Source organism: Sinocyclocheilus grahami, unplaced genomic scaffold (genome assembly GCF_001515645.1).
Source record: "Sinocyclocheilus grahami isolate Dianchi unplaced genomic scaffold, SAMN03320097.WGS_v1.1 scaffold149.1, whole genome shotgun sequence".
Classification (NCBI taxonomy): Eukaryota; Metazoa; Chordata; class Actinopteri; order Cypriniformes; family Cyprinidae; genus Sinocyclocheilus; species Sinocyclocheilus grahami.
This window is the reverse complement of record NW_015505328.1, coordinates 2,531,465-2,558,420: the sequence shown is the minus strand read 5'-3', so window position 1 is coordinate 2,558,420 and position 26,956 is coordinate 2,531,465. Positions and strand designations below refer to the sequence as shown.

The 26,956-nt window shown below is 35.0% G+C and overlaps 1 protein-coding gene across 1 annotated transcript in view; it reads right to left on the bottom strand.

Moving 5' to 3' along the window:
• Window positions 1-3,033: 3,033 nt before the first annotated feature.
• Window positions 3,034-26,956, bottom strand: part of LOC107591992 (copine-4) — a 31,412-nt gene continuing 7,489 nt past the window's right edge. Inside the window, exons 7-16 of the mRNA XM_016281312.1 lie at window positions 26,802-26,891; window positions 20,645-20,743; window positions 17,367-17,453; window positions 15,923-15,982; window positions 14,410-14,543; window positions 13,897-13,951; window positions 9,345-9,396; window positions 8,610-8,743; window positions 6,551-6,787; window positions 3,034-4,037 (exon numbers count right to left, since the gene is read on the bottom strand). Coding sequence (XP_016136798.1) covers window positions 3,906-4,037; window positions 6,551-6,787; window positions 8,610-8,743; window positions 9,345-9,396; window positions 13,897-13,951; window positions 14,410-14,543; window positions 15,923-15,982; window positions 17,367-17,453; window positions 20,645-20,743; window positions 26,802-26,891 — 1,080 coding nt within the window. The 3' untranslated portion in view covers window positions 3,034-3,905. The remainder of the gene's footprint in view (window positions 4,038-6,550; window positions 6,788-8,609; window positions 8,744-9,344; window positions 9,397-13,896; window positions 13,952-14,409; window positions 14,544-15,922; window positions 15,983-17,366; window positions 17,454-20,644; window positions 20,744-26,801; window positions 26,892-26,956) is intronic.

Genomic DNA, 26,956 nt, shown 5'->3' with positions numbered 1-26,956 from the left:
GCTGGTCTCTCGCTTCTTCTTCTTCTTCTTCGCTTAGTTAATGGCGGATTGCAAACAACTTTTAAGTGCATACCGCCACCTACTGTACAAGAGTGTGTGACATCATGTCATTTTAAGTGTACTCAAATTCTGCTCATTAACCCTGTATCAAGGAATTTAAATAATGCTTTCCTGGTTGTCCTTATCTTGAAACACCCGTCTTTCCACCTCATATATTATACAGTGTAATATGACATGCTCAGCATTTTCTTTAACCCCACAGTTATCACAATTCTCATTATTCCTTTTCCCCATTAAAAACAAGGTGCTATTCAGTCTCTGTCGCTTCAAAATATTGTTCCTTTAAATGATTAGTTCCCTAAGCACTTCATAGTGTGTTATAAACTATTAGCTACCTAAGCACTCAGTACTGTGTTATTATTTTTGCTGAGGACAAAATACATGTTCGGGATATCGTTAGAGCTCTGTTATCATTTTAAAATGACAAAGTAAACACTAAAATAATTTGTTCCTCACAACGAAAAAATAGGCTAAATATTAATCTGCATGTAGTCAGTTGATATTGTTTTAAATTGTGCATTATATTGTGCCACTATGGAAATAAATAAATAAATATTTTTTTGTTACAACAAAAAAATCTCAATATTAACCGGTTCAGATTCATATTTTATTGAGCAGTTTTACATAGCGATTGGCACAGGATTCTTAGGCTGTTTAACTATTTCCAAGCACTCTCACAACATGTTCCTAACAAAAAAATATAATCAAAATATGTTCTTTGCAGATATCAAATCTTCATGTGTGATAATAAGTAGAATGCATTTGGTGAATCTCCTTGTTTGTCTTACAAAACCTCATCTCTGCCAGACACTCACAGTGGAGCAAGAAAATAGTTTTTCTGTCAATTAACCAACATTATTTGTGTAGAAATCTGTCAGAATTGACAACCTCATGCACTTCAAATGATAAACCGAGATGCAGAAAAGACAGTGGAGGTGGAGCTGGAGGTGAATGTAAGATCAGGAGGTTGAGGGATTTGAGGAGGACCTCAATGATTCTCTGGCCTTCCATGGATTTTCCTTGAAGACCTCAGAACCGCTGCAGATTGAACACTAAACCACAATTCAGCTGCTCCCCTGGTCCTGCCAGCTGCTGCTTCCATCATGCTGCCAGCTAACTCAACCCTGCCAGCTGCTTCTTCCTACAACCTGCCAGTTACGTTTTCCTCTGACCTGCCAGTTTCCTTACCCTTCCTGCCATCTGCCTCATCCAATCTCACATGTTGTCCAGCCCGCTGCCAGTGATGTTCACACTCAGGGGTCTGAGGAGCATTACATATGTACATATTTTAGCAGCAGGTGATGATCCCTTCCAGACACCAGGATAAACTGACCACACAGATTTCGGACATTTATAAGGCTGGATGAATCTGAATCTGAGTGTATGTAGTGGTACACAGCCTCAAAACTGCCTGAAAAATTAAGGGGGTCTGAATACTTTCCGTACCCACTGTATATATATGTTCAAAATAACTAAATTGTATATTATATTTTTAAAATACATTCAAACAAAGGTTTAAGAGTTCAAATAATTAAACAATTAGATAAGTATTGAAAAGTGAACCAGGTGAATCAAAATATTTTATGTGAATATTCACCTTAGTTAATATTCATGTTTATTATTTAAAAGATGGTGAATATTCATGAAATGGAGATCTAATGGGAGTCCCCTAGCAATACTGTGTCCTTGTGAAAGACATTCAACTTCAGATTTCATTCCCTGCTGTTGTTTTGAATGAGAAAGTATCTGCAAAATCACTAACAATAAATAATCTGCTGAATCTTTGAATAATGGACCTGTTGCATATGATAAAAGACATGATCTCTCTTTCTCCTGTTAACCTCTAATCTTGTCCTGGTGAGCTAACTGAAAGGCTGTGTGCATGTGTGGAGAGAAGTGTGCGCATGTTTGTGTGTTTAGACTTCAAAGATTCCTCTGACTCAAAGAGTTGATCACACCGCCAGGACTCCATTTCTCAAGGTCTTCTGATGCCTGTTAAAGAGTCTTTACACTCAAGCTTGCCTCTAAATTTTTCATTTAGTGAATTACAGTATTGTAGCGTTAAAGAAACTCTGGATCAATATTACTGGGTGTGAGAGACCTATGTGTGTGCTGAGCAAGTGCATCCAGTGAATAAGAGTATCAAAACAAAAAAATAAGGAACAATGTGGGGAAAACCTTTTTTATTGGCAACATGCAAAATACAGTCCTAGTTTTGGTAGTATGCAAGCATACATACACACACGCTCCAAACTGAAGGAAGAAGGAAAGAAAGAAATGTGTAAAAGGAAATGAGAAATGTGTCTAAGACAGCACCAGAAATACATTTACATCTACTATTTCCAAATATCTGAAATGACTTAGATTAGGTTAAGAAATTCTGCAAAACAAAAATATCAAGAAACCTGTAGAAAAGAACAAAAACAAACAATGCCTAAACACTGTAAGTACTGTATTCACAGAACCCATTCCACATGCTTTCAAATAAATATGCATTTGTTTATAGAGCTATATACAATACACTTAATTGTATGTAACAATTGTAAGTCATAAAGGCCTCACATTAAAAATAAGTTTTAAAATAAATACACTACCGTTCAAAAGTTTGGGGTGGGTAAGAAAGGAACAAATATTTTTATTCAGCAAGAAGACATTAAATTATCAGTATCAATAAAGACATTTAAAATACTACAAAAGATTTCAATTTGAAATAATTACTGTTTACTTTTTTTCACCAAATAAAATGATTTCTGAAGGATCATGTGACACTAAAGACTGGAATAATGATGCTGAAAATTCAGCTTTGCTATCACACAAACAAATATATTCAAATAGAAAACAGTTATTTTAAATTGTAATATTTCATAAAATTACTGTTTTACTGTATTTTATCAAATAAATGCAGCCTTGGTGATAGGGAACTTCTTTCAAAAACATGAAATTCTTACCAACCACAAACTTTTTGCAGGTAAATTAAATTAATCAATAAAATTGTTGCACTTTGGATTATAAAGGACTAACAGTGTTTACTAACTGAGTATTGGTCATGCACTGGCCAATATCTGATAATCAATTGCTTCCTAAACTATTACGCATTGGAATATTATGCTATATTGGACTATATAGCCCTTTTACAGCAGGTCCACCAAAAATAACAGTAAATAATATCAACAAAACAAAAGGTAACAAAAGCCAACGCTTATGAACAAATGCAACTTGGAATCAGTCTGGCATCTGAATCTAAAGGAAGACAGTCCAGTTGAAGGTTTCATTCTTTTGGCTTTCCTTCTATTTACACAGAGTAGATGACGGCAGATTAAAAGGTGCTGGCAGATTGGTTTGGTTGCAATGAAAGGAATCTATCCCATTGTTATGTTAAAGGTGCATTCAGTGATTTCAAATACATTTTACACATAATACTTTTTAAAAATGTTTAAAATCATCCGGGTCACGGCACCAATATAACCCCTCTGGTTCTACTCTCCTCGTTCTTGCTCGGAGCGGGATTCAAACCAGTGTTTTCAGCATGAGAGGTGGACCGTCTAACGAAGACGTTAAAGGAGACTTTAGGTCCAAGACGATATTAGCCATATTAGCCAGGGAAACCAAAACAAAAAATGACTGAGTGCAGTCAGTGCACCTTTAATATAACTAACAACAGCGTAAAAAATATGGACATATTTTGGAATATGGAAAAGCTAAGGACATTTCTGCCCAATGCTATTGGAAACCTGAGTGAAAAAAACAAGGATGAACCTGCTTGTCGATTTCGATACTGATACAGCAAGTTCTGAAATGATCAGCAAAGATATCTTGAAGTTGAGACAAATATGGCTGTGCGTAGCTCAGGGACTGAACGCTCTGGAAGACTCAAAGTCCGACAGGCCTTTGGGCTTGATGCCTTTTCCATTGTAGTAATCCACCACTTGATTGGGAACCTCAGCCAGCACACTTTTAGCCAGTGCTGCAGGAGAGGCCTGTGTGGAAGAAAAGACAGAGAGAAGGATGAGAGAAAGGAATATAGATGAAATTTCACACTCTCTTGTGCTTGAGTAGGCGATACAGGAAAGGTGTCACTCCTATTTCACTCCGTCCGCAAAACAGGTGGAGACAGACCAGAGAAAACCCAGCAGCACAGAGCTAAAAATAAACACGTACACACACATACACACGCTCGGTTTCTCGCCGAAGCATTCGTATCGGACAGCCAACTTCACACCTTCAGAGTTGCGCTATATTTATGAATTGTGTGATATTGCAGAAGTTGACCTGAGGTAGCAGGTTTCCTTACAGCCATCTTCCAGACTGTGAAGAAAAAAGACAAACAAAGCCCTTCTCTGGAGTTTATTGCACAAGAAGCCTTGGACAAAAGGTTCAATAAATCAAATGAAAAACCTGAAGATTTAAAAAAGCATAACTACATCAGCAGTTACATAACAACTGAGAAAATAAAACATAACCATGAAAGAATCTGAAGAAACGAATGCAGAGATTTGGCCAAGAAGAAATCATAATTATTTTAAAATGATCACAAAAATAAAAACAATAATTTTAAACACAAAAATAAATAATGCTAATAATAATAATAATAGTAATAATAATAATTTTTAAAGACATTTTTTTAACTATTTGAACTACAGGTATCTGCCCTAAGCCCTCATTCAATGTCAACTGAAAAGAGTTACTCCTTTAAAAGGAATCACTGCAAAAGTTGAACCCAAATCAATATTAATCCTAGAAAAGGGTGATGTTGCTGATTAGAAACAAATATTTCATGCAATTGCTAAATAAATAAATCAAGAGTTAAGCATTGTGAAAAACTAATTATTTACTCTTATTTATTATTATAAATTATTTACCATTATAAATGGTTTAGCTCCTGCGTACCTAACTAGTCTTCTACCACGTTACAACCCATCACGCTCCCTAAGGTCGCAAAACTCTGGACTTTTGGTAGTACCTAGGATAGCAAAGTCCACTAAAGGAGGTCGAGCTTTTTCGCATTTGGCTCCAAAACTCTGGAATAGCCTTCCTGATAATGTTCGGGGTTCAAACACACTCTCTCTGTTTAAATCTAGATTAAAGACACATCTCTTTGGCCAAGCATTCAAATAATGCATCTCATAATCTTGTACTGCAGTTATATCTAATCAAATGCACATTATTATTCTTTAGTTTGGGTAAAACAAATCAATTTTGCTTGGTTGGAACAGCAGCTATGCTAATTATGTCTCTATTTGTTTCTCTGTTTTTTGCCAGGATTTACACAAGCTTCAGTCTGGATCCAGAACACCTGAGAAGAGATGATGCAACCCCTCAGAGGACCTCAGATGATGCCAACCCTTAAACAACTTACAGAACTACCACATTTTACTGTAAGTTTGACTGCATCATATAATAATTGCTGTTAATAGTGTTCATCGTCTGTTTTATTACGTCTTAAATTGATTTTTCCGTGCATTTCTGCCATATGTACATTAACTGACAGTCACCACTGATAAGCTACCACTAAATATTGTAGAAACTTAATTTGCTGTAAAGTTGCTTTGCAATGATTTGTATCGTGAAAAGCGCTGTACAAATAAACTTGACTTGACTTGACTCTGTATATATGTCTGGGCCATAAAAAGTTATGCATAGCTGTTAGCTTAGCTGCAATCTAATGTTACTATATTGAAATTAATTATGAATCATGTCTCTCCCATGTGTTGCTGCCAATGCGTTCCATTTTTCTTCTCACAGCTGCCATTTTTACATTCACAATAAATGATTTATAAATGACTAAATTAATATTTATGAAAAATACAGAATCATTAATAATAATAATAATAATACACCAGGCTTTGTTTCATGAGATTATAAAAAAAGAAGGCAATTTTGTCTCATTTGAACTCAAAATGGAATAAAAAACCTGAACTTTGCATGAACTCCGCTTCAGAGGCAGGAATATTGCTGGGTTAAAGCAGGACAGAATATGCCTAACGTCTCTTAAAAAATGCTTTTATAACGAAGACTGTTCTACATGAATGATGTCACGCTCCTTTACTAAACTAAACACAGGCCCTTAAAATCTAAGAGCGTTGATGTTTTCCTTCCCTCTGTTCCAGTGCCGAGATGCTTGTTATTGGAGCTCAGAGAGACAGCTGTGAGAGCAACGCACTGACCTGAGAGAGGAGACAGATGAAAAGAAACCTGGATGCCTTCAGATGTACGGCATCCTCTTGTAGTTTGCCTTCGTGACTATGCCCTGACCAGAGAGGTACCATACAGTTTTTAAAAAATCACCAAACCTGGCATGAAGCATTTCTCTTCATTAGACACATCTGTTCATTAAGCTTCAACTTGTTAGTAATTCAGGTTTTGCTTTCTGTGTTCACGGTTTCAACAGATCCTGACAGGATTCTTTTCAAATGAATTCAAATGTGAATAAAAAGAGTTGTGTAGAAACCTTTTGGTATTATTTACTTCAAGATGCTGTTTTTTTACTCACATGTTTGAAGTTGCGGAAGGGCACAAATTGCACGATGTCCCTCAGGACAGGTTCTCCTTTGGGAGAGCGGAGGATTCCATCATCACCGTCCAGCATCTGCATGTCGCTGAAATCTGCGCTGCCTATCCCCACAATGATGACGGACATGGGCAGGTGAGAGGCGTGGACGATGGCCTCTCGTGTATCTGCCATGTCTGTGATCACTCCATCTGTCAGGATTAGCAGTATGAAGTATTCCTAATGAATGAGGAAAATTGAGGAAAGAGATTAATAAAATGTGAGAGGACATTTAAAAATGGAGACTCACACTAGTATGATCACCAGGTGTTTGTCTTTGTCTTGCACTCAAAAGCCCCACTATAACCAACAAACGGTTTCTTGCTTTATTTTGAGCATACACCACACTATATTGGCCAATGGGGTAAGAAATAAAATTAGATTAATATTTTGAAAATTATTGAAAGAAGTCTCCTATGCTCACCAAGGCTTTACTTTATTTGGTCAAAAATACAGTAAAATAGTAATATTGTGGAATATTATTACAATTTAAAATAACCATTTTCTATTTAAATATATATTTTGAAGTGCTTTCTGTAATTCTGTAATAGAATTACTACTATGCTCAACTAATAATAATGTATTTTATTATTATCAATGTTGCTTAATATTTTTGTGGAAACTTTGATAATTTGTTTTAGGATTCTTTAATGAATAGAAAGTTAACTGAACAGTATTTAATTGAAATAGAATTATTTTAGGCTTAATATTTTGAAATAGTCTTTACTGTCACTTTTAAACAATTAAATACATTGTTGTTGAATAAAATACTATTTATTTCTTCTTTTTTTAAAATCATATTTACCCCAAACGTTTAAATTGTAGTTTTCATTAAAAGAAAAATATATATATAAAAATGTTTTCAATCGATAAACATTGATAATATATTGATAAAAATAACAACATTGATAAAAATAAGAAATGCTTCTTGAGCACCCAAAGCATATTAGACACTGTAGACTAGAGTTATGGCTGCTGAAAATTGAGATTTTGCATTTTAAAATAAGCTTTTTAAAATATATTAAAATAAAACGTTACTTAACAGTAAATTGTTATATTTCACAATATCACTTTTTATTGATCAAATAAATATGTAGATAAGTAAATAAACTATTTTTTGAGAATCATTAGATTTACTAAATTGTTTTAAGGTAAGTGATTGCTTGAAATAGTCTTTACTGTCACTTTTAAACAATTAAATACATTGTTGTTGAATAAAATACTATTTATTTCTTCTTTTTTTAAAATCATATTTACCCCAAACGTTTAAATTGTAGTTTTCATTAAAAGAAAAATATATATATAAAAATGTTTTCAATCGATAAACATTGATAATATATTGATAAAAATAACAACATTGATAAAAATAAGAAATGCTTCTTGAGCACCCAAAGCATATTAGACACTGTAGACTAGAGTTATGGCTGCTGAAAATTGAGATTTTATAATAATATATTATTTAATATATTAAAATAAAACGTTACTTAACAGTAAATTGTTATATTTCACAATATCACTTTTTATTGATCAAATAAATATGTAGATAAGTAAATAAACTATTTTTTGAGAATCATTGGATTTACTAAATTGTTTTAAGGTAAGTGATTGCAATCAATTTATTTTAGCTACATTTAATTAAACAAATTTAGTTGACTAACTTTCAACAGTTTTTTGTTAATTTTTATTTAAATGTAGCTAAAATAAATTGTTTGCAACCCCTTATCTTAAAAAAAATGTAGTATCATTTTTTTCAGTGTTTTTATCTAATGCAGTTTGGCTTCTCAAGTGCATTTATATTGTTAAAAGGATGTTTTAATAAAAATCCTGATTAAGTAATAATTTAGCTGTGCTCTTCCACAGCATGTTTTCTATTCTATACACATCAGCAACTTGGGTTGTTTTTATAAAAAGGCAACAGCAGTAAAGCAGATGGAGTCAATATGGTGCTGTGCAGAAACTGAGCTCCTCAGTCTCTCTCTCTCTCGCTCTCTCTCTGACTAACCATGGCCTCCTTGGTGTGCATCTCCTCGGAGGCAGAGTTGGCAACTTTCTGGATGATGGGAGCAATATTAGTGGGACCGTACAACTGGACTTTCGGGAGGCAGTTCTGATAAGCATCAACAACACCTTGTATACCTGCAAAACACACACAGCCACTCAGGTCAATACACTCACTTGTTTTCAAACATCTTTAAGCTCATTTTTAACCTCACTAAATTTTGTAATTAATTTTATGTTTAAAACAAAATTTGTCAATGTGGTATGAAAAAAAAAGTAAAATGTATTATCTAAAAACAAGTCTTAAAAAGGTTCAGATGTGTTTTAGTTTATTTTCTGCATTGACCAATTATCTGTACATCGAATGGACATCATATTACCAATTTCTTATCAATGGGGGGCATTTACATTTACTGACCTGAAAATGTCAGATTAAAACATGACCTTTGACCTCAGAGATGAATAGAGGTTATATAGAGGGCTTGTTTATTCATTTATTTGTTTATTAAAAGCAGAGCACAGCCTCGTTTAAATGCATGAGCATCCGTTAAAAAGTTCATAGTTGATGCATGCTTTGAAAACCTAACATTTTCTGTTTGCCAGTGAGTATGTGTGGGAGATGTTTGACTCTTATAGTAAGAATGCATTGGATTCCATTGAACGTCCTTTTTGAAAAGGAAAAAAATTAATGTTTGTAAAGGCATGACGTTATGTAGTTATGTACACTTTGACGACTCACCAGCACATTCTGGGTTGTCCTCATCAAAATTGACAGCAAAATCATGAGAAACCTGTATTGAGGAAGGGAAGAAGTCACAGTTAAGTGACAAAAACGGAAAGATCAGTGGCAGTGATGGCAGAGTGAGTCTACCGCTTTTAGAAACAAATTGCTTTTTCAAATGGCACAGAGAAAAATATGGGATCAGAATCCCGCCAAATGTATTGCAGTCACGGATAAAAAAAAATAACAAGTGTGAAACCAAAATTTAAAAAAAGTAAATTTATATTGCACAAAATTTTAAAATGAAAGCTAAGTTTTCAGAATAGCAAACAATGGTCACGGATCAAAAAAATAATAAGTGTAAATCAAAAATTTAATAACACATTTAAAATCATACTGCGCAAAACTGAAATAATATTGCAAAATTATCCGACTTGCACACAAAATCATGTTTTCCTTGGTTATATTTCTCTATTTTTTGTGCTCTCAGACATTTTCTGCTCATATTTTCATTTTTTGTATGCTTATGCGGTTTTTCCCTTCGCTCGTTTCCACGTTCTGCGCTTGCTTTTCCAAATGTTGCGGTTAGAGTTTCATGTAAATCAGGGCGGGCTTAAGCGTCATCATTGGTCCACTAGTTCTTGATTGACAGCTCCTCCTCTAGCCAATCAGTCGAAGAGGGCGGTGATGTCACTCCAGTGCACCTCATTAGCTGCCGATGCTCAGCGTTCACTTGTACTGGTGAAAATAGATAACTGTCAGCTGGGGTAACATCTTTCCATACAGGACACCGTTATATCTGTCTGTCACTGCTGTACGCCTACCTGGCAATCTGACTCTGAACTTTTATAAAGAATATCTCTTTGGATTTGAGACTTTAGTCTTTGTTCCAAGCTCTTGGTGCATAAAGAAGATCTGTAAAGTTGCACTCCAAAGAGAAAGGAAAAATTGAAATCACATCATATGACCCCTTTAAATGAGCCGTCCTAGCGACCCGTCACGGTCATGTTCACCTATATTTATTCACCTACGGTCACATATATGAATATATGCACCAGCCTCGCGAAGTCACTGTTATATGTGGCTGGCTCACCTATACCTAACTGATAATAAGTCTTATTATGGTTATTACTGGTGTCCGTGACCCAAAGCTATGGGGTCCGCAAAATAATTTGCTAACGTTATACCATATTTTCCGGACTACAAGTCGCGTTTTTTTATCTTCTGAAATGTGCTATGATTTATATTCCAAAGTGACTTAGGTCTTCATTTAATGTCAAATAAGCTAAACGTAAACACTTAAAAGCGGACACTACAAGGTTTCTATAAAAAGGGCCTATATTTCTCATTCTGTGTGACAAGTATAATGTTAGACAGTATCGCTGAGTTTCTTCATTTCAGGAAGAGGTTCACATGAGACCGAGACGGCAAGCGCATTTTGTGTTTTCTTTATTTTTACAAAAGTACATTTCACTGTTGTTTTGAAGGTATACAAATAAAAATAGACAGTTTTGAATGATGTCTTGCTCCTATCTGACGGATATCACATCTTTCCGCTGATATAATCCAAGTGTTCGCGGCGGCGCTTCCCGCACCCAAACAGCATAATCAGTTCTAGCATTACAAACTTTACATCACAGCCTCTTCATCATCAAAGTAAATGAGACAACTAAACATACCAAAAAAACAAATTTTTTGCATATGATGTTCTTTTAAGTAGATATTGAGATAGGAGAGAAGTACAAAGCCTTCTTTACATAATAAATAGGCTAATAGTTTAGCAACCAAACGTTACACCTCGTCTAACGATTCACTCATGGAAATTATTCATGCCGAATATGTGAGCAGCAGGAGGTTCAGTTTTTAGTTTTGTTTTAAATAAGTTTGTTATAGGCTTAGCATTTAAAGTAAATGTTGTTTGTAATGAATAGCACTATAATTTATTTTTATCTTATATAATATATACCGGTCAGTTCACTATATTGCTAATATGTCTGTATGCAATATTTTGCTTATTTTTTGTCATGTAGAAAACAGATTTGCGGCTTTGTCTTTCATGTACAGTATGTCGTTGATAAGGTTGATGGTTTTGTGAGATTTATCACATTTTGTGCTTCTCTGAGATTATAAAATGACATACAGTTAAGCAATATCACACGAGGAACAGTGTTTTTCCTAATATCAGGACCATTGCAAATGTTTATTGAACTGTAGTATAAAACCAATATAACAAGAAGTCAATTTTGAGTGAGTTTAATATTGTAACTATTTGATCATTTTGCTACATTTCGACGAAGAGTCCAAACAAAGCCAGAAGTGTCCTCTACAAGCAACACACAACAGCCTTTCGTACTGAATGATTCACTTTATTCCTCACTAAATGAATCAGCCATTTGAATGAATGATTTAATGTCTTATTCTAAAGATAACTTGTAACCGCCACCTACTGGCTGTTTTACTTTCATATTGTATATTCAAACTTTATATATTTAAAACATCAATATGATAGTGTTAGGCGATTATATATGTAACTACGTAAATAAACAATATGCAAATAAATCATTGTGCATATCAAATCCACCTGGCCTCTGTAACACTATCGTTTTCAATGCAAAAACGTTCAATTCATTCATAATTAATTGACCAATTTACTCATTTAACGTTAACAGATTGCCAGGTAGGCGTACAGCATTGACAGACAGACACATACGTGACCCTGGACCTGTCTTAAGTGTCAATTTTTCAAAATTGAGATTTATACATCATCTAAAAGCTGAATAAATAAGCTTTCCATTGACGTATGGTTTGTTAAATTTGGTGATGATACAACTATTTGAATATCTGGAATCTGAGGGTGCAAAAAAATCTAAATATTGAGAAAATCGCTTTTAAAGTTATCCAAATGAAGTCCTTAGCAATGCATATTACTAATCAAAAATTAAGTTTTGATATATTTACGGTAGGAAATGTACAAAATATCTTCATGGAACATGATCTTTACTTAATATCCTAATGATTTTTGGCATAAAAGAAAAATCTATCATTTTGATCCATACAATGGATTTTTGGCTATTGCTACAAATATACCCCAACGACTTAAGACTGGTTTTGTGGTCCAGGGTCACATATAACGTTGTCCTGTATGGTAAGATGTTACCCCAGCTGACAGTTATCTATTTTCACCAGTACAAGTGAACGCTGAGCATCGGCAGCTAATGAGGTGCACTGGAGTGACATCACCGCCCTCTTCGACTGATTGGCTAGAGGAGGAGCTGTCAATCAAGAACTAGTGGACCAATGATGACGCTTAAGCCCGCCCTGATTTACATGAAACTCTAACCGCAACATTTGGAAAAGCAAGCGCAGAACATGGAAACAAGAACGAAGGGAAAAATAGCATAAGCATACAAAAAATAAAAATATGAGCAGAAAATGTCTGAGAGCACAAAAAATAGAGAAATATAACCAAGGAAAACATGATTGTGCGCAAGTCGGATAATTTTTGCGATATTATTTCAGTTTTTTTGATTTACAGTGGATTTACACATTATTTTTTGATCCGTGACCATTGTTTGCTATTCTGAAAAGTTTGCTTTCATTTTAAAATGTTGTGCAATATAATGTGCAATATAATTTTACTTGCGTTTTTAAATTTTGGTTTCTTGAAAAAAATACTTGTTATTTTTTTATCCATGATAGCAATACATTTGGTGAGATTCCGATCACATAGAAAAAGACTCAATCGATTTAAACTTTGAACTCTGGTGATATTAGGTTTTATGATATTAAGGCTCATATAATGTACTGGAAGTTTCTTTATTTTATTCATAAGTTCTTATGGTGCATTTATATTCTGAATTATTGCAGCCAATGGAAGGGATAAAATCATGCATAAAACATGGGGCTTCCCTGTGGCTCGGACTGCTGTCAACTAAAATGCATTCTTCGAGTCACATCCTACCACACTGCGGCTGTGACCTCTGATTGTAACATGGCAACCAATCAGATGACCTGATTTTGAGTGATTGGCATAGATTAGCAGGAATGATGAGGTGATTATTGTAAAAGGGCATCAGCAGTTCATGAATTATTCAGAAATCTCCTGTCAGGTAACTGTGAGAGATTCAGAGCTCTCTGGTTTCCATGACAATTTATTGTACTGTATGGGAAACTTCTTGTGGTCTTAAAATCAAGCTTCAAATTCAGTCTATTAAATCTTGGATGAGTCAATCAAATCAATCAATAAATAATTATTATTATAATATTTCAAGAAACTTCTGGCAGTCTCAAAATAAGTAACAAATTCAGTCTGTTCAGTCTTAGCTAAGTAAATTAAATCAATCAATAAATAAAAGAAAATTTAATTATTTAAAAAACCTCAGTGTTCTTTTAAAAAAAAGAGCATTATAGGGGATTACTTAAATATTTGATCTTAAATGTAAATTTAAAGTCATTTGAACTTAAGTATGCCATAAAAACAAAATTACACATAAATACATATACAATTGTTTGCCCTTAAAGTATAACTAAAACAAGCTATTTTCTTAACATATGAAAATAATGAACTTACTTTGAAGTCTGGTGGGATTTGGGCTCCAAAGCCAAAAGCGGGAAACATTTTGTCGCTGGAAACAAATCAGAAGCAGAAAGGATTAATGAGCGCGCATTGAGCCCCAGAGATGAGCAATGAGGTGAGCAGGGATGCGACATTGTGAGGGGTCAAATATAATTGACTCTGAGCTTAAGTGACGTCTTGGGCGAGAGAGTGATTGAAGTGTAGAAAGACAAACCTTGACATGACAGCTCTGCATCCTACAGGCGCTGGCAGTCATAAGACTGAATCCCTGATTAATTGATGCAATGTATACTTGCTTGATTAATTGGTTGGAATGTTTGGTTAATGGCCTGTACTGAGAAAATATCTGGTGTAAACATTTTGTGATGGATTAGCTCTGTTAGTAAGCCCATTAAATTTCATTAGGCAAAATTAAAGAATCGACTGTTTGCTTGACTGGTTGCATGATTGATTAACTGATTTATTGGTTGACTGGCTCACTGATTGAGGGATTGATTGGTGGGTCACCTATCGTAGTCCTGGCAGATCTCCCCAACAGCGATCAGCGCTTTGAGGTACTCGTTGGGCTGGTAAGGGTGGATGTAGTGGAGGGAGCAGCTGTTTCGAGGGTCGCCGTTTGAGGCGGTGAAATCAATCGCCACCTGCAGAACAACATTTGTTTAAAGGATAGTTCACCCAAAAATTTACATTTGGCATTATTTACTAACCCTCATGTTGTTCCAAACCTGTATGACCTTTTTTTCTCTCATGGAAGACGTAAGGCAAAACTTCAAAAGCCTCAAAAAGGATGTATATGTATACACCATAAAAGTGTATATGTATATACAACTTTTATACACCATATTTCAAGTTATATGATAGCTTAATTTAAGACTAAAATTTCAGTAATTATTCTTATAAACCTATAAACATACTTTATGAACCACTGCAACCAGATTAGTGATTGGAATTTGAATGATTCTGATTCATTCAGGATGGTTTTTTGAACTGAGTAAAATGATTCATTGAAAAGATCTGAATCTAAATAATAAATCATTCATGAATTGGACATTGCTACAAACTTTAAAGGGATAGTTCATCCAAAAATGAAAATTCTGTCATTAATTACTCACCCTCATGTCGTTCTAAACCCGTAAGACCTTCGTTCATCTTCAGAACACAAACAAAGATATTTTTGATGAAATTGAGAGCTTTCTGACTCTTCATAGACAGCAACGCAACTGACACGTTCAAGGCCCAAAAAGTTAGGACATTTTAAAAATAGTCCATGTGACATCAGTGGTTCAACCTTAATTTTATGAAGCAATGAGAATACTTTTTGTACACAAAGAAAACTAAAATAATGACTTTATTCAACAAATTATTTTCTTCCGTGTCAGATTTCTATGCACACTCACGACAGTACCACAACATCAGCAGCATCACGCACATGCATTTGTGGTGCTTTCATGAATGCGCAGTGGAGACTGACGCAGAAAAGAAGAAATTGTTGAATAAAGTCGTTATTTTTGTTTTCTTAAGGTTGAACCACTGATGTCACATTGATTATTTTATCGATGTCCTTACTACCTTTCTGGGCCTTGAACGTAATAGTTGCATTGCTGTTCCGAAGATGAACGAAGGTCTTACAGGTTTGAAACGACATGAGGGTGAGAAATTAATGGCAGAATTTTCATTTTTGGGTGAACTATCCCTTTAAAGTTTCAGTCTCTGTTAATCGTAACTTCATGGAAAAGAACGAGCAATACAATTCTTCAAAATTTCACTTTAGTGTTCAACACAAGAAAGAAAGTCATAGGATTTGGAATAAAATGGGAATAATTACAGAAATGTAATTTAAAGAATACATGATGTAGAAACATTAAAGACATGCAGCTAGAAACTAAACCACCAGATTACACAATTTACAAGATCCAGGCTATATTGACTCTTGCTATCAGTGGAGTTTGGTTTAGCTTAAAGATGACAATAAGATATAAAGTGGGGAAACATCTTCCAAAAGCCTTCCAAAACTACTTACTGTGAACTGAATCTGACATCCTCCCATGATGTAATCCAGGAAAGAGTGCATCTTAATGATCTGAAACGGAGATAAAATAACACTTATTAAACTGATAGTTTTGGTCCTGGATACTAACTGGTTAACAGATCATTTCAGGTGTACAAAAATACAGTAATCAATCATCATACAACATACCTGTTCACCTACAGTAGCTACTGTAAATATCACTCCACAGCACCCATAGAGGTCAACTATTACACTTGGTTTACATGACAGAAAGTGACCATATCCAACCCATTTAATACAGCAGATATCGTACTATAACAATAAAAAAAATATGCACAAACACACGCACACATATTAGACAAAAAGGCCCAATCCCAATTCTACCCCTTAGCCCTTCCTCTTTCTACCCCTTAGCCCTTCCTCTTCCTCGACAGAAAGTGACCATATCCAACCCATTTAATACAGCAGATATCGTACTATAACAATAAAAAAAAATATGCACAAACACACGCACACATATTAGACAAAAAGGCCCAATCCCAATTCTACCCCTTAGCCCTTCCTCTTTCCCACCCCTTCACGTGAACACGCGAAACTGAGGGGTAGGGGTGTCTCGATTCTCTTTTGGTTGGAGGGGGAGGGGTAAGGGAAGGGCCAGACAGCCCTTCAAACAAAGATTTTTCGGGACCACACTTCAAACGAAGGGGTATGAATTATCTCAGCATAAACCGGCTTCAGCGGCAACATGGCTACCCGAGCAAACAAAAAAGACACATAAATGTAAGCATTTTTTTGGCATTAATAAAGATTTTAACGAAAAGTAATCATTTGTTTTGTTACTTTCAATCAAACTTTCATATTTACGGTCACGTTACTCAAAGAAATGTTTGCAAAAAAATCGCTAAAGTTTGCTAACGTCATATCATTACAGAATGCACGATAGTGCCACAACATATTTTCATGTCTGATCAGGGCGATAACCACCGTAGACATTGAGGGGGGCTAGTCCACCCAATAATTAAAATCGCTAAACCCTTTTCTCAAATATTGCCAATTCGAGAGCGACAGAGAGAGAGAGATGAAAGTTGCGTGTATGCACGTCTGTGCGTTTCTCTTTTTAGAGTGAGTTTACTTAAAAAACAGCGATTTTATCCTCTTGTTGCTGGAAAATATAATGTAGCGATTCAGTATTTAAACTGTTATTAATAAAAGTCGTGGGCAGCACTGACAAGTATCTTTGCTCCTGGATGTGTGAGCTGCGCAAGTATAGGTGTGTGTATTGCAGGAGCTAGACGACGTATGATGACGTGTGATGGCATAGTAGTGGTGTCCCAATTCTTAGGTGAACATTTTCACCCCTACTCCTTGACACTCTGTTTCAAGGGACAAGGGGAAGGGGTAGGGGAAGGGGTATAAAATAGAATTGGGATTGGGCCAAAGTGTCGGGAGTCCTCACCTTGCACAGAGTAAGAATTACCATTCCAGAATTTCTGTAATTCTTCTTCTTCACTTGGTATTTAGGATTAATACACTCCCACTGGATCTGTAAGAGACATGTTAAACATACAATGGTAAGACAACAGTTCAGCACTATGCAATTCATTCAGCTCTGTACTAAACTCCATTGAGCCACAAGATGAATTGCTTGGGCTTGCAGCCTTGCAGGTATTTCATCTGAGGTCTGAGGTTGGCTTCTGATGTATCTGTATGAGAGGAAGATGCCCACAGGCTGAGAGGCACAATGACAGATGGATGTCTAAAAGTCTCAGTATAACATAGTGGCTGCAGTTGAGCCTTTCAGAAAATGTGAGAGTGATTGGCTGTAAGCTGGCAGTGCAGGCAAGACTTTCACAAGCATGTCAGTGTTGACAAGTCACCTTTTGGCCAAAATCAGTTTGTAGTTTCTCCTGACAGGACAAAAAAAGATATGTCTATCCAAGCCAAACAGTTCTTTATTCATTTTACATTTCTAGTGTGAATACAATAGCTTAGTGATGGCAACAATCCAAAGATCTGCCTCAAATTCGTGATTTACGATGCATGCGCAATTATCTCTGCTTGTTCTAAAGATCTCAAATCAGGTCTTGAAGAGCATGCGAGAAGTTTTCTTCCACCACTAGACACTGAAAGCATCTGAGTTTCCCCGCTGAAAATGAACCTGTTGTGAACCCCGCTAGCAGTGCAATCAGCGTGAGCTGACAGACGAGGTATTCCACTAACAAATTCAACGAGAAGTGTATGTTTGCTTTACTCCTCTGAGCATTGAAGGGATGATGGTGAATATGAAGTTAATGGAATTTAAAGCAACACAATGACAACTTATCTACACAGCCAGTAATATATTTCAAATGAGAGAAGTGACGGAACAGAGTGAACTCCTTCAGATGCTATAGACTGATGCATAAGAGTGTATGCAGCCCAGTAACATTGTGTGTGTGTGTGGGTGTGTATACTCAATATGGCCATGTTGAAGTATGTGGACACTTAAACATAACCCACTAGATGGATGTAGAAATTTGCTTCTACTGAGACAAAATGTAACTGAATTGTTTAAAATAAATGACTTACCAGTTGTGTCCTTTTTGAAGCAACATATACTGTATCTGTATAATTCTAGAACTCAGCTATATATAATGCTTGTCTTACTGGTTTTGTGTGAACATATATATGTATGTATGTATGCATATATACATATGTGTGTGTATATATATATATATATATATATATATATATATATATATATATACACTGTATATATATGTGTATGTGTGTGTTTTCAAGAAATGAATAATTTTATTAGCAAGGATGCATTAAATTGATCAAAAGTTACATTAAAGACTTTTACTATATAAATCAAAGATTTTGCAGTTCTTTTGAATTTTTTATTCATCTAAATGTGTTAAATATATAATTTTCACAAACATATTAAGTGGTACAAGTGGCACAAAACCATGTAGGTTTCAACACTGATAATAATATTTTCTTGAGCACCAAATCAGCATATTTAAATAATTTCTGAAGAATCACACTAAAGACTGGAGTAATGGCTGCTGAAAATTCAGCTTTGCCATCACAGGATAATTTATCATTTTAAATTACATTTAAAAAAAACTAATATTTCACAGTATTACCTTTTTTACTGTATTTTTGAGCAAATAAATGCAGCCTTGATGGCATAAGACAATTTTACTGACCCTAACCTGTGAACAGTAGTGTATATAAGAGCATAGAAGAGTTTACTTAACAGAAGACATCATGGTTGGTGCCTCAGTCACCCAGTTCATCACTACAGTGCCCTAAACTGTCAAAACACACCACTGCAGTCATCCATCTGAAACAGCACAAATACACATCACTCTCTCTCTCTCACATACACTCTCTAGTTGCTGCTTTTTCTTTCTTCTTTCTTCTTAGTTTATCCCTTTGTGTATCCGTTCACTCACACAGTAACACTAATTATTCTCTCTGTCTCCCTGCATGTAATATTGTGTCCATGCTGACAATAGATCAGAATTCTCTATAAAATCATGGACAAAAAGAAGCTCAAAAGAAACACAGCGAGAGAGGCAAACAGACAGAATGATGACATGATGAATTCAGTGTCTGTTACAACACAGGCAGGATGAGTAGAGAATAGTAGATGAAAACTGAGAAAGTGAGACATATAACGATAAAAAAGTAAGTGTTAGGCTTGTTTTACACCACCTGCAAGAGAAAACACAGCGGAACTGTAAGAGCTTCACACTGACTGAGCTTCCACTGCATAACAGACATGAGGCTCTCCACAGAAAATAAAGAGATTTGAAGCTCAAAAGAAACACAGCGAGAGAGGCAAACAGACAGAATGATGACATGATGAATTCAGTGTCTGTTACAACACAGGCAGGATGAGTAGAGAATAGTAGATGAAAACTGAGAAAGTGAGACATATAACGATAAAAAAGTAAGTGTTAGGCTTGTTTCACACCACCTGCAAGAGAAAACACAGCGGAACTGTAAGAGCTTCACACTGACTGCGCTTCCACTGCATAACAGACATGAGGCTCTCCACAGAAAATAAAGAGATTCGTGGAATCTACAAGAAGAGCTGGAATGTAGAAAATATAATTGCTAAGGCATTCTGGGTGGACCACAGTGCTGCGTTGTGTAAGTCTGTTTCACAGAACTGAATCATTATCTAAAAACCCTTGAAGACCCATCAGGTTAGATAGGATGTGAACGGCAAAATTTTTACAAAGGCTTCATGTGCTTAGAATTAAGACTCAAAGGTAAAAATTTGGCCTCATCAGACCACAGAATCTTCTTTGAATTTCCACAGCTGTTCACGTGCCCATGGGCAAGCTCCAGTCGAGATGTGATATTAGTTTTTATTAATGAAGGCTTTCTTCTTTGCACATATCCATAAGCTGTAGTTATGAAGAATGTATGCTATTGCTCTTACTCAGCTCCGTGTGCTTCAGGGTATATTCAGTGCTTCAAAAATGTTATAATGCCTTTGCCCTTTTTAGACATTTTTTCCCCCCAAGAGTCTTGAAACTTCGTAGTGCTTCTTGCTAATGCAATGGGCATAATGCTATAAATGGGTATATTTCTGCATAATTAACTATTACAAAGGTGAACCAAAAGTACTTTGTGTTGATGAGAGTTGGAAATCTACATTTTGGAAGCAGGGTGTTTTCTGACTGTGTCTCTCTGTGTGTGTGTGTGTGTGTGTGTGTGTGCATGTGTTTATACCTGCTTCCCATCCATGGCCGCCTTTATCTCCTTGAAATTGGTTTGAAATTCTCCTATGAAGTCATGTTTGCCATTTGAATCCCAGTCCCATACTGTACACTACAACAAGGAAAAAGACATTAAAACATTATATGTTTGTGATACAGCCCAATACATTAAAACATAATAATTGCCTTTTGACACACTAAACCATCCTTATCCTACATCTCTAATATGCTGAGCCATATGCTTAATGTAGTAAATAAATTTGTGAATAATTTCAGCTTTGTGCATGAAGGTGTGAGACTTCGATCCCTAAAGAACTGTGATAAATATCCTGTTCTAAGTAGTTTTCTATAGCAGTACTAAAGGTCATATTGTCAAGTCAAGTCACCTTTATTTATATAGCGCTTTTAACAATACAGATTGTGTCAAAGCAACTGAACAGCATTAATTAGGAAAATAGTGTCAATAATGCAAAGTGACAATAGTAAACACTCATTTTTCAGTTAAAGACAGTTCATCATTGAATTCAGTGATGTCAACATCCAGCTCAGTTTAAATAATATCTTTGCAATCAAGTCAACGATATCGCCGTAAATGAAGTGTCCCCAACTAAGCAAGCCAGAGGCGACAGCGGCAAGGAACCAAAACTCCATCGGTGACAGAATGGAGAAAAAACCTTGGGAGAAACCAGGCTCTATTTTGGCTCTATATTGTCTTATACACACACACACACACACACACACACACACACACACTCAAACACATACATACACACGGAAACATACACTGCATACAAAAACTCATGCAATAATTCTGCTTATGCACCTGCAAAAAAAAAATTAAACACGTTTGTTTTTCTTACCACATTAGCAAATAGTTTTTTTTCTTGTTTTAATTTAAAATTAGTGCGACTGATACAAGGATAAAACTATTTTGCCAATAGCATGATATAAATAAATTTTTTATTACTTTAAACATAAGTCTTGTTATTATTATTTATTAGAAAAATATTTGTGTAGTATTTACTCACCCTCATGTCTTTCTAAACCTGTATGAATTCCTGTATTGTGTTCAAAAGAAGATATTTAGAAGAATGTGGGTAACCAAACAGTTGACGGTAGCCATTACGTTCCATACCATGGAAAAAAAATACTATGGAAGTCAATGGCTACCGTCAACTGTTTAGTTACCCACATTCTTCAGAATATCTTCTTTTGTGTTCAACAGTATAGTGGTTTGGATAGACATGAGGGTGAGTAAATAATGACAGAATTTAAATTTTTGAGTGAAGTATTCCTTTCTACACAACTCATACTCAAACATTTGTTTTAATCATAGAGTTGCTTTAAGGAGCAACAAAAGCAGTGTCTCAGAAATGATAGATTGCCCATACAGTAAAAATGCACACAAAGTAAACAGTGTGTCCAAACACCAAGCACTGAAATAATCAATAATGCCACAAGAGCAGGCAAACTGAAAACAGCATCAGCTTTTCTTGATACAGTGAGACTGAAATGTCACAGTTCATTTAGAAGATCTTTTATCTAGTCGCTGCTGAATCTGGAACAAGCTGAGGAGTCTAAAGTTTCAAGAAGCAATAAAGTATTGTTAAGGCATTTACTAGTCATACAAATGTAAAGACTAACTGCAGCAGGTCATCTTGTTATCATAACACGTCTTCAATTTTAATACCTTGTGTCATGTTGTTGATTTAAAGATTTAACACTCTCATCAGTATGCTGGAGGCTAGCGCGTGTGTATATGTGTCATTGTGAATGTGGGTGTGTGGCAGGAGTGGCAGGAAGACAGCACACTGTAGCATTGCTGTTAATGAATCATTGATGCAGAGACATAAGCGGGTGGTAATCAAAATTTGAAGGCCATTTAAAATATTAATACAGAGATGCTGTGGTTGACTTTTTAGCTGTAGAAGCGAGAACCAGCAATAACTCAACATGCAAAACTCACACCTGCTTCTCTACTCCGTATAAAGTTGGGAAACCTCCCCAAAAATGGATGAGGAGAGTGCAAAAAATATATATTTTTATAAAAAAATAAAAAAAAAAGCTCCTAAAATTAAACATTATTTTGTAAAATAATTTATTGTTTTTTTTATATATATATATTATTAATTGACTTTAATAACAGGGCTATGTTGTGAATATGTATCTTTAATTATATGAACAACGAGTAAGTCAAACCAAACTATAATGGTTCCCAGTTCATTTTGAATCACTCTAACAATATATACACTGAAAAAACTGCATGTAGATGCACACAAAATTTTCCTAACTAGATATTAAATTATAATTGCACCGCTTTTGTTGCTTTTGGGCCAGTTCCACCAATATTTGTCAAAGATTTCATAAAGTGCTGAAATGATAAATGGCCATATCGAAATCTGCATAAACATTGTTTACCGCGATGAGAAATAAATCATAACCCACTTACTGTAAGTTACCTCACAACTGTACTTTCCATAACTATTTTCTCTCCTTCTAGAAAAATATTATGACATTATTTGCATAAATGGGTTTATGCAATTGTATCATGCTATACAACAGATGGGGCTCAGATATGGATGAAAAAACATAACATGAAGGTTTAACTGCCTTGTCTTATACAATTATATCTCACAACATGAATAAAACTGCAGTGGCTCCATAACTTTGTGAATCTGAATTCAATGTACGTTTTCACTGCAGAGACATTGCAGTCCGTGGTGCGGCGAGTGTAAAGAAGTCATGAATATTAAACAAACCAGTTCATGTTTATTCAGAGACATGTCACCTAAAATAACTGTTTCCCATCTGTCTGACTATAGATGTCCTTGACTGTCCAACATCACCTACAAATATTTGGACTATTATTTTGAGTATTTTAGATTGAAAATGTCTTTTAACCAGCTTTAAATGAACTTGTTGCACAACTGCTCATTCAGCCACTTAGTATAACTGCCAAAGGCTTAATTCAAAGTGGCTTGTTTCCAAGCATTTAAAGCATTAGTTAATTTGCTGTAAGTGGTGATTATTTTCAAGTGAAGCTGAGAGCAGCAAAGTAAAGTGCCAACATGGAGCTGATCAAGCGATTAAGCTCTCAACTAAACATATTCAGATATCAGCTCTTAATTTTGCTCTCTTTGTCTCTTTCTTGACCCGTATCTTTCACTTTTTCTAAAATACAGTATGTGAACGTTTTAGAAAGGCTTTACTTCCAAACAGCTTTTGCGCAGATTCTTAGGGTGGTGTGAAGACTAAATCTCATCTAAACTCTGTGCCGTTATGAGAATACAAAGAGAATCATCTTTAAAGACAGATTATTACGATACAGCTCTCCTATCCCCACTTCTGCATTGGCATACCAATGAGAATCTTACACTTGCAGTGCTCAGATCTGTATGTGTGTGTGAGACAGAGAGAAAGAAAGAAAGAAATAAAGAAAGGAGAAGGAAAGTAATACAATCTTAGGAGATTTCATGAGTGAATAAGCAAACACACACACACACACACACACACACACACAAATGTCCTGCTATTAAAAAGTTAAAGGGTGGTACTACAACTACACACACACTATATAAATGGAAAAAATCGTTCAATGCTGCACAGTTTCACTGAACAACTGCAATGTATCAACACCCTTTCATAAGTAATAAAGACCTAGAGTTTGAAATATTGGAGTTGTTTGAAAAAGTGTATTAATTTAAGTACGGTAACTTGTTTGTTTGCTTGTTTTTATTGCCATACCAGCATATATTGCTATTTTCGTGGCCATATCAATGTATTTTAAAAGTATTAACACAGAGTAGCAATGAAAAACAGCATCTGACAACCGACTCACATCATTATAATAAATATTATATAAGATTTCGATCTTTGATAAGAAAGAAAGATTATTCCTGGTCAAATGTTTTTGAAAAATTGTTTAGATTTTTGCAAAAATGGTCAGAATAGTTTGGGTTTTCATTTCAATAAATATACTTTGCTAAATAAAATGCATATTAACAATTTAATTTTAATATTTAATCTCACAAGTATAATATTAATTATTTTTATTTATTTTTAAATGAAATTTATTCCTGTGATGGCGAAAAAGCCATTATTCTTTATAATATGCCATGAAGCATTTCCTATTATTATTAATATATTAATATTGTTGTGGAAACTGTGATACACTCTTTTTAGGATTCTTTGATGAATAGAAAGTTTAGAAAGAACAGTATTTATTTGAAATACACTATTTGTAACAGTGTAAAAAATTTAAATGTCACGTGTGATCATTTCAATGAATTTTTGTTTAATTGAATTAATATATTAATTTATTTCGAGAAAAAAAGATCACTGACCCCAAACTTTGAACAGTAGTGTACATATCAACAAAAAATTGTCATATGTTAAATACAGAAATATTACTATTAATTTAGACAACACGTCCATGAATAGTTTTTAATCATCATAATCATCTAGATTTTAGGTTAAAAATAATATCAATGTATACTTTAAAGGAAATTAAATGGCCTGTAACTTTAATCATTAGTTAATTTTATTAAGTCAAGTTAATAAAATACTGAATGCAAAATAATTATAAAAGAACATACAAAAGTATTTCATATCCAGTGTTGGGCAGTAACGCATTACTTAGAGTAACGCGTTACCATAATTTGATAAAAAATTTTGTAACGGAGTAATTTAACGCGTTATAATTTTCAAAATAGTAATTAGAGTATAGTTACAAGACGAGATCTCTATACGTTACTGACGCGTTACATTGCTGACAGAATGCAGTCTTTTATAATCTAGAGATTATAAAAAGGATGTAGCACACACACACTGTCGAGTCAAGTGCCAGTGGATTAGAGACCTGCTCCCGTGAGACCCGACGCAACAGAGTGCGGCGCGGGACAAGACTTGATAGGCGAGTACAGAGACTCGTGTGTGTGCGCGGGATGCGGGAGAATAAAATGATTCACGGGACTCCCGCAAAATAGAAATATCTAAACATAAAATATCTAAAACAAATAAATTGTTATTCATCTATTGCACAAAAGTTACATGAACTAATATAAAATATAAACGATTAACAGGTGCAAGCGTATGCAGAGTTTCTATTTAGGCTATAAGACGTGTTTGCAGCGTTAAGCAATGCAGTGCTGAAATTTGCGCGCTCATGAATCCTCTCATTATAACACACGAATTGTAGACATTATGAAAGATTCATTATGCATATATTTATTGTGTTATAACAGAGATTTGTGAGATTGCAATGAACAGATGTCTTTTAGAGATTATAAATGCAGCGCTCTTTGCTGGCATTCTGCCATGCCAAACCATGCACGCAGCAGCCGCTTGCTTTAGTTAAAAATAACAGTATTCTGTGAATGTTGATGCTTTAATAACAAATATTTATCGGGAGCGTGTATGCTGGGATTTCATACATTTCATGGAGAAAAAAGTAACATAACTAGTAATGTAACTAATTACTAATTACTTTTGAAATAAAGTAATCAGAACAGTAACGTGATTACTTTTAAAAGGAATAATCAGTAATCAGATTACATTTTCAGAGTAACTTGCCCAACACTGTTCTTATTAAAAAGGATTTGAATGTCACAGCACATACAGTCTAATCTAATTTTCTGATCCCAAATCTGTCATATCTTTGAAAATAACAGGACGTCTTGCTCTCTGTAAAGCTCTATAGTGTTCTTTTTAACAACTGGACCCAAAGACAGAAAGTTCTCCAACCCACGATGACTGTGTGGGCTTGAATGGACTAAATTGCTTTAACATCAATTTCTGTCGTTGGTTCCACCATGTCTGTTCTTCTCAGAAAACTGTCAGGACCCTACAAACAGTCGGGCTCCATTTACCCGCTCAGTAATTAGCTCACTATGAAAGATGTCAGCTGCAATGGTGAGGCAGAATGGATAGGACTGGCATTACATAAATCTGCCATGATGATTCTAATCTAATGTGACCAAATGGTCATGCTGAGACCAGAATAAAAAAATGACATAAATGGAGTGTGGTCACATTGCTGCAGTATATATTTCAAAGAGATGATTCACTGCTTCATGTCAGGAATAACTCTCTAGTTATCATAATAGCATGCAAATGGTTAGGTTTTTGGTTTACAATAAATTTAGAGTGTATATAGTCAAAATATGTCTTACCTTTAACTCCCGCTCATGGTCTCCACTGCAGAGTGTGTTCAAAGAAACTTTGAATGATTTCCAGACAGGACTGAGATCGTTCATAATGGTCTGTAAGCAGAAAAATACCAGTTGACACATTTTTTTCAATATGTATTTCATATGTTTCGTGTGCA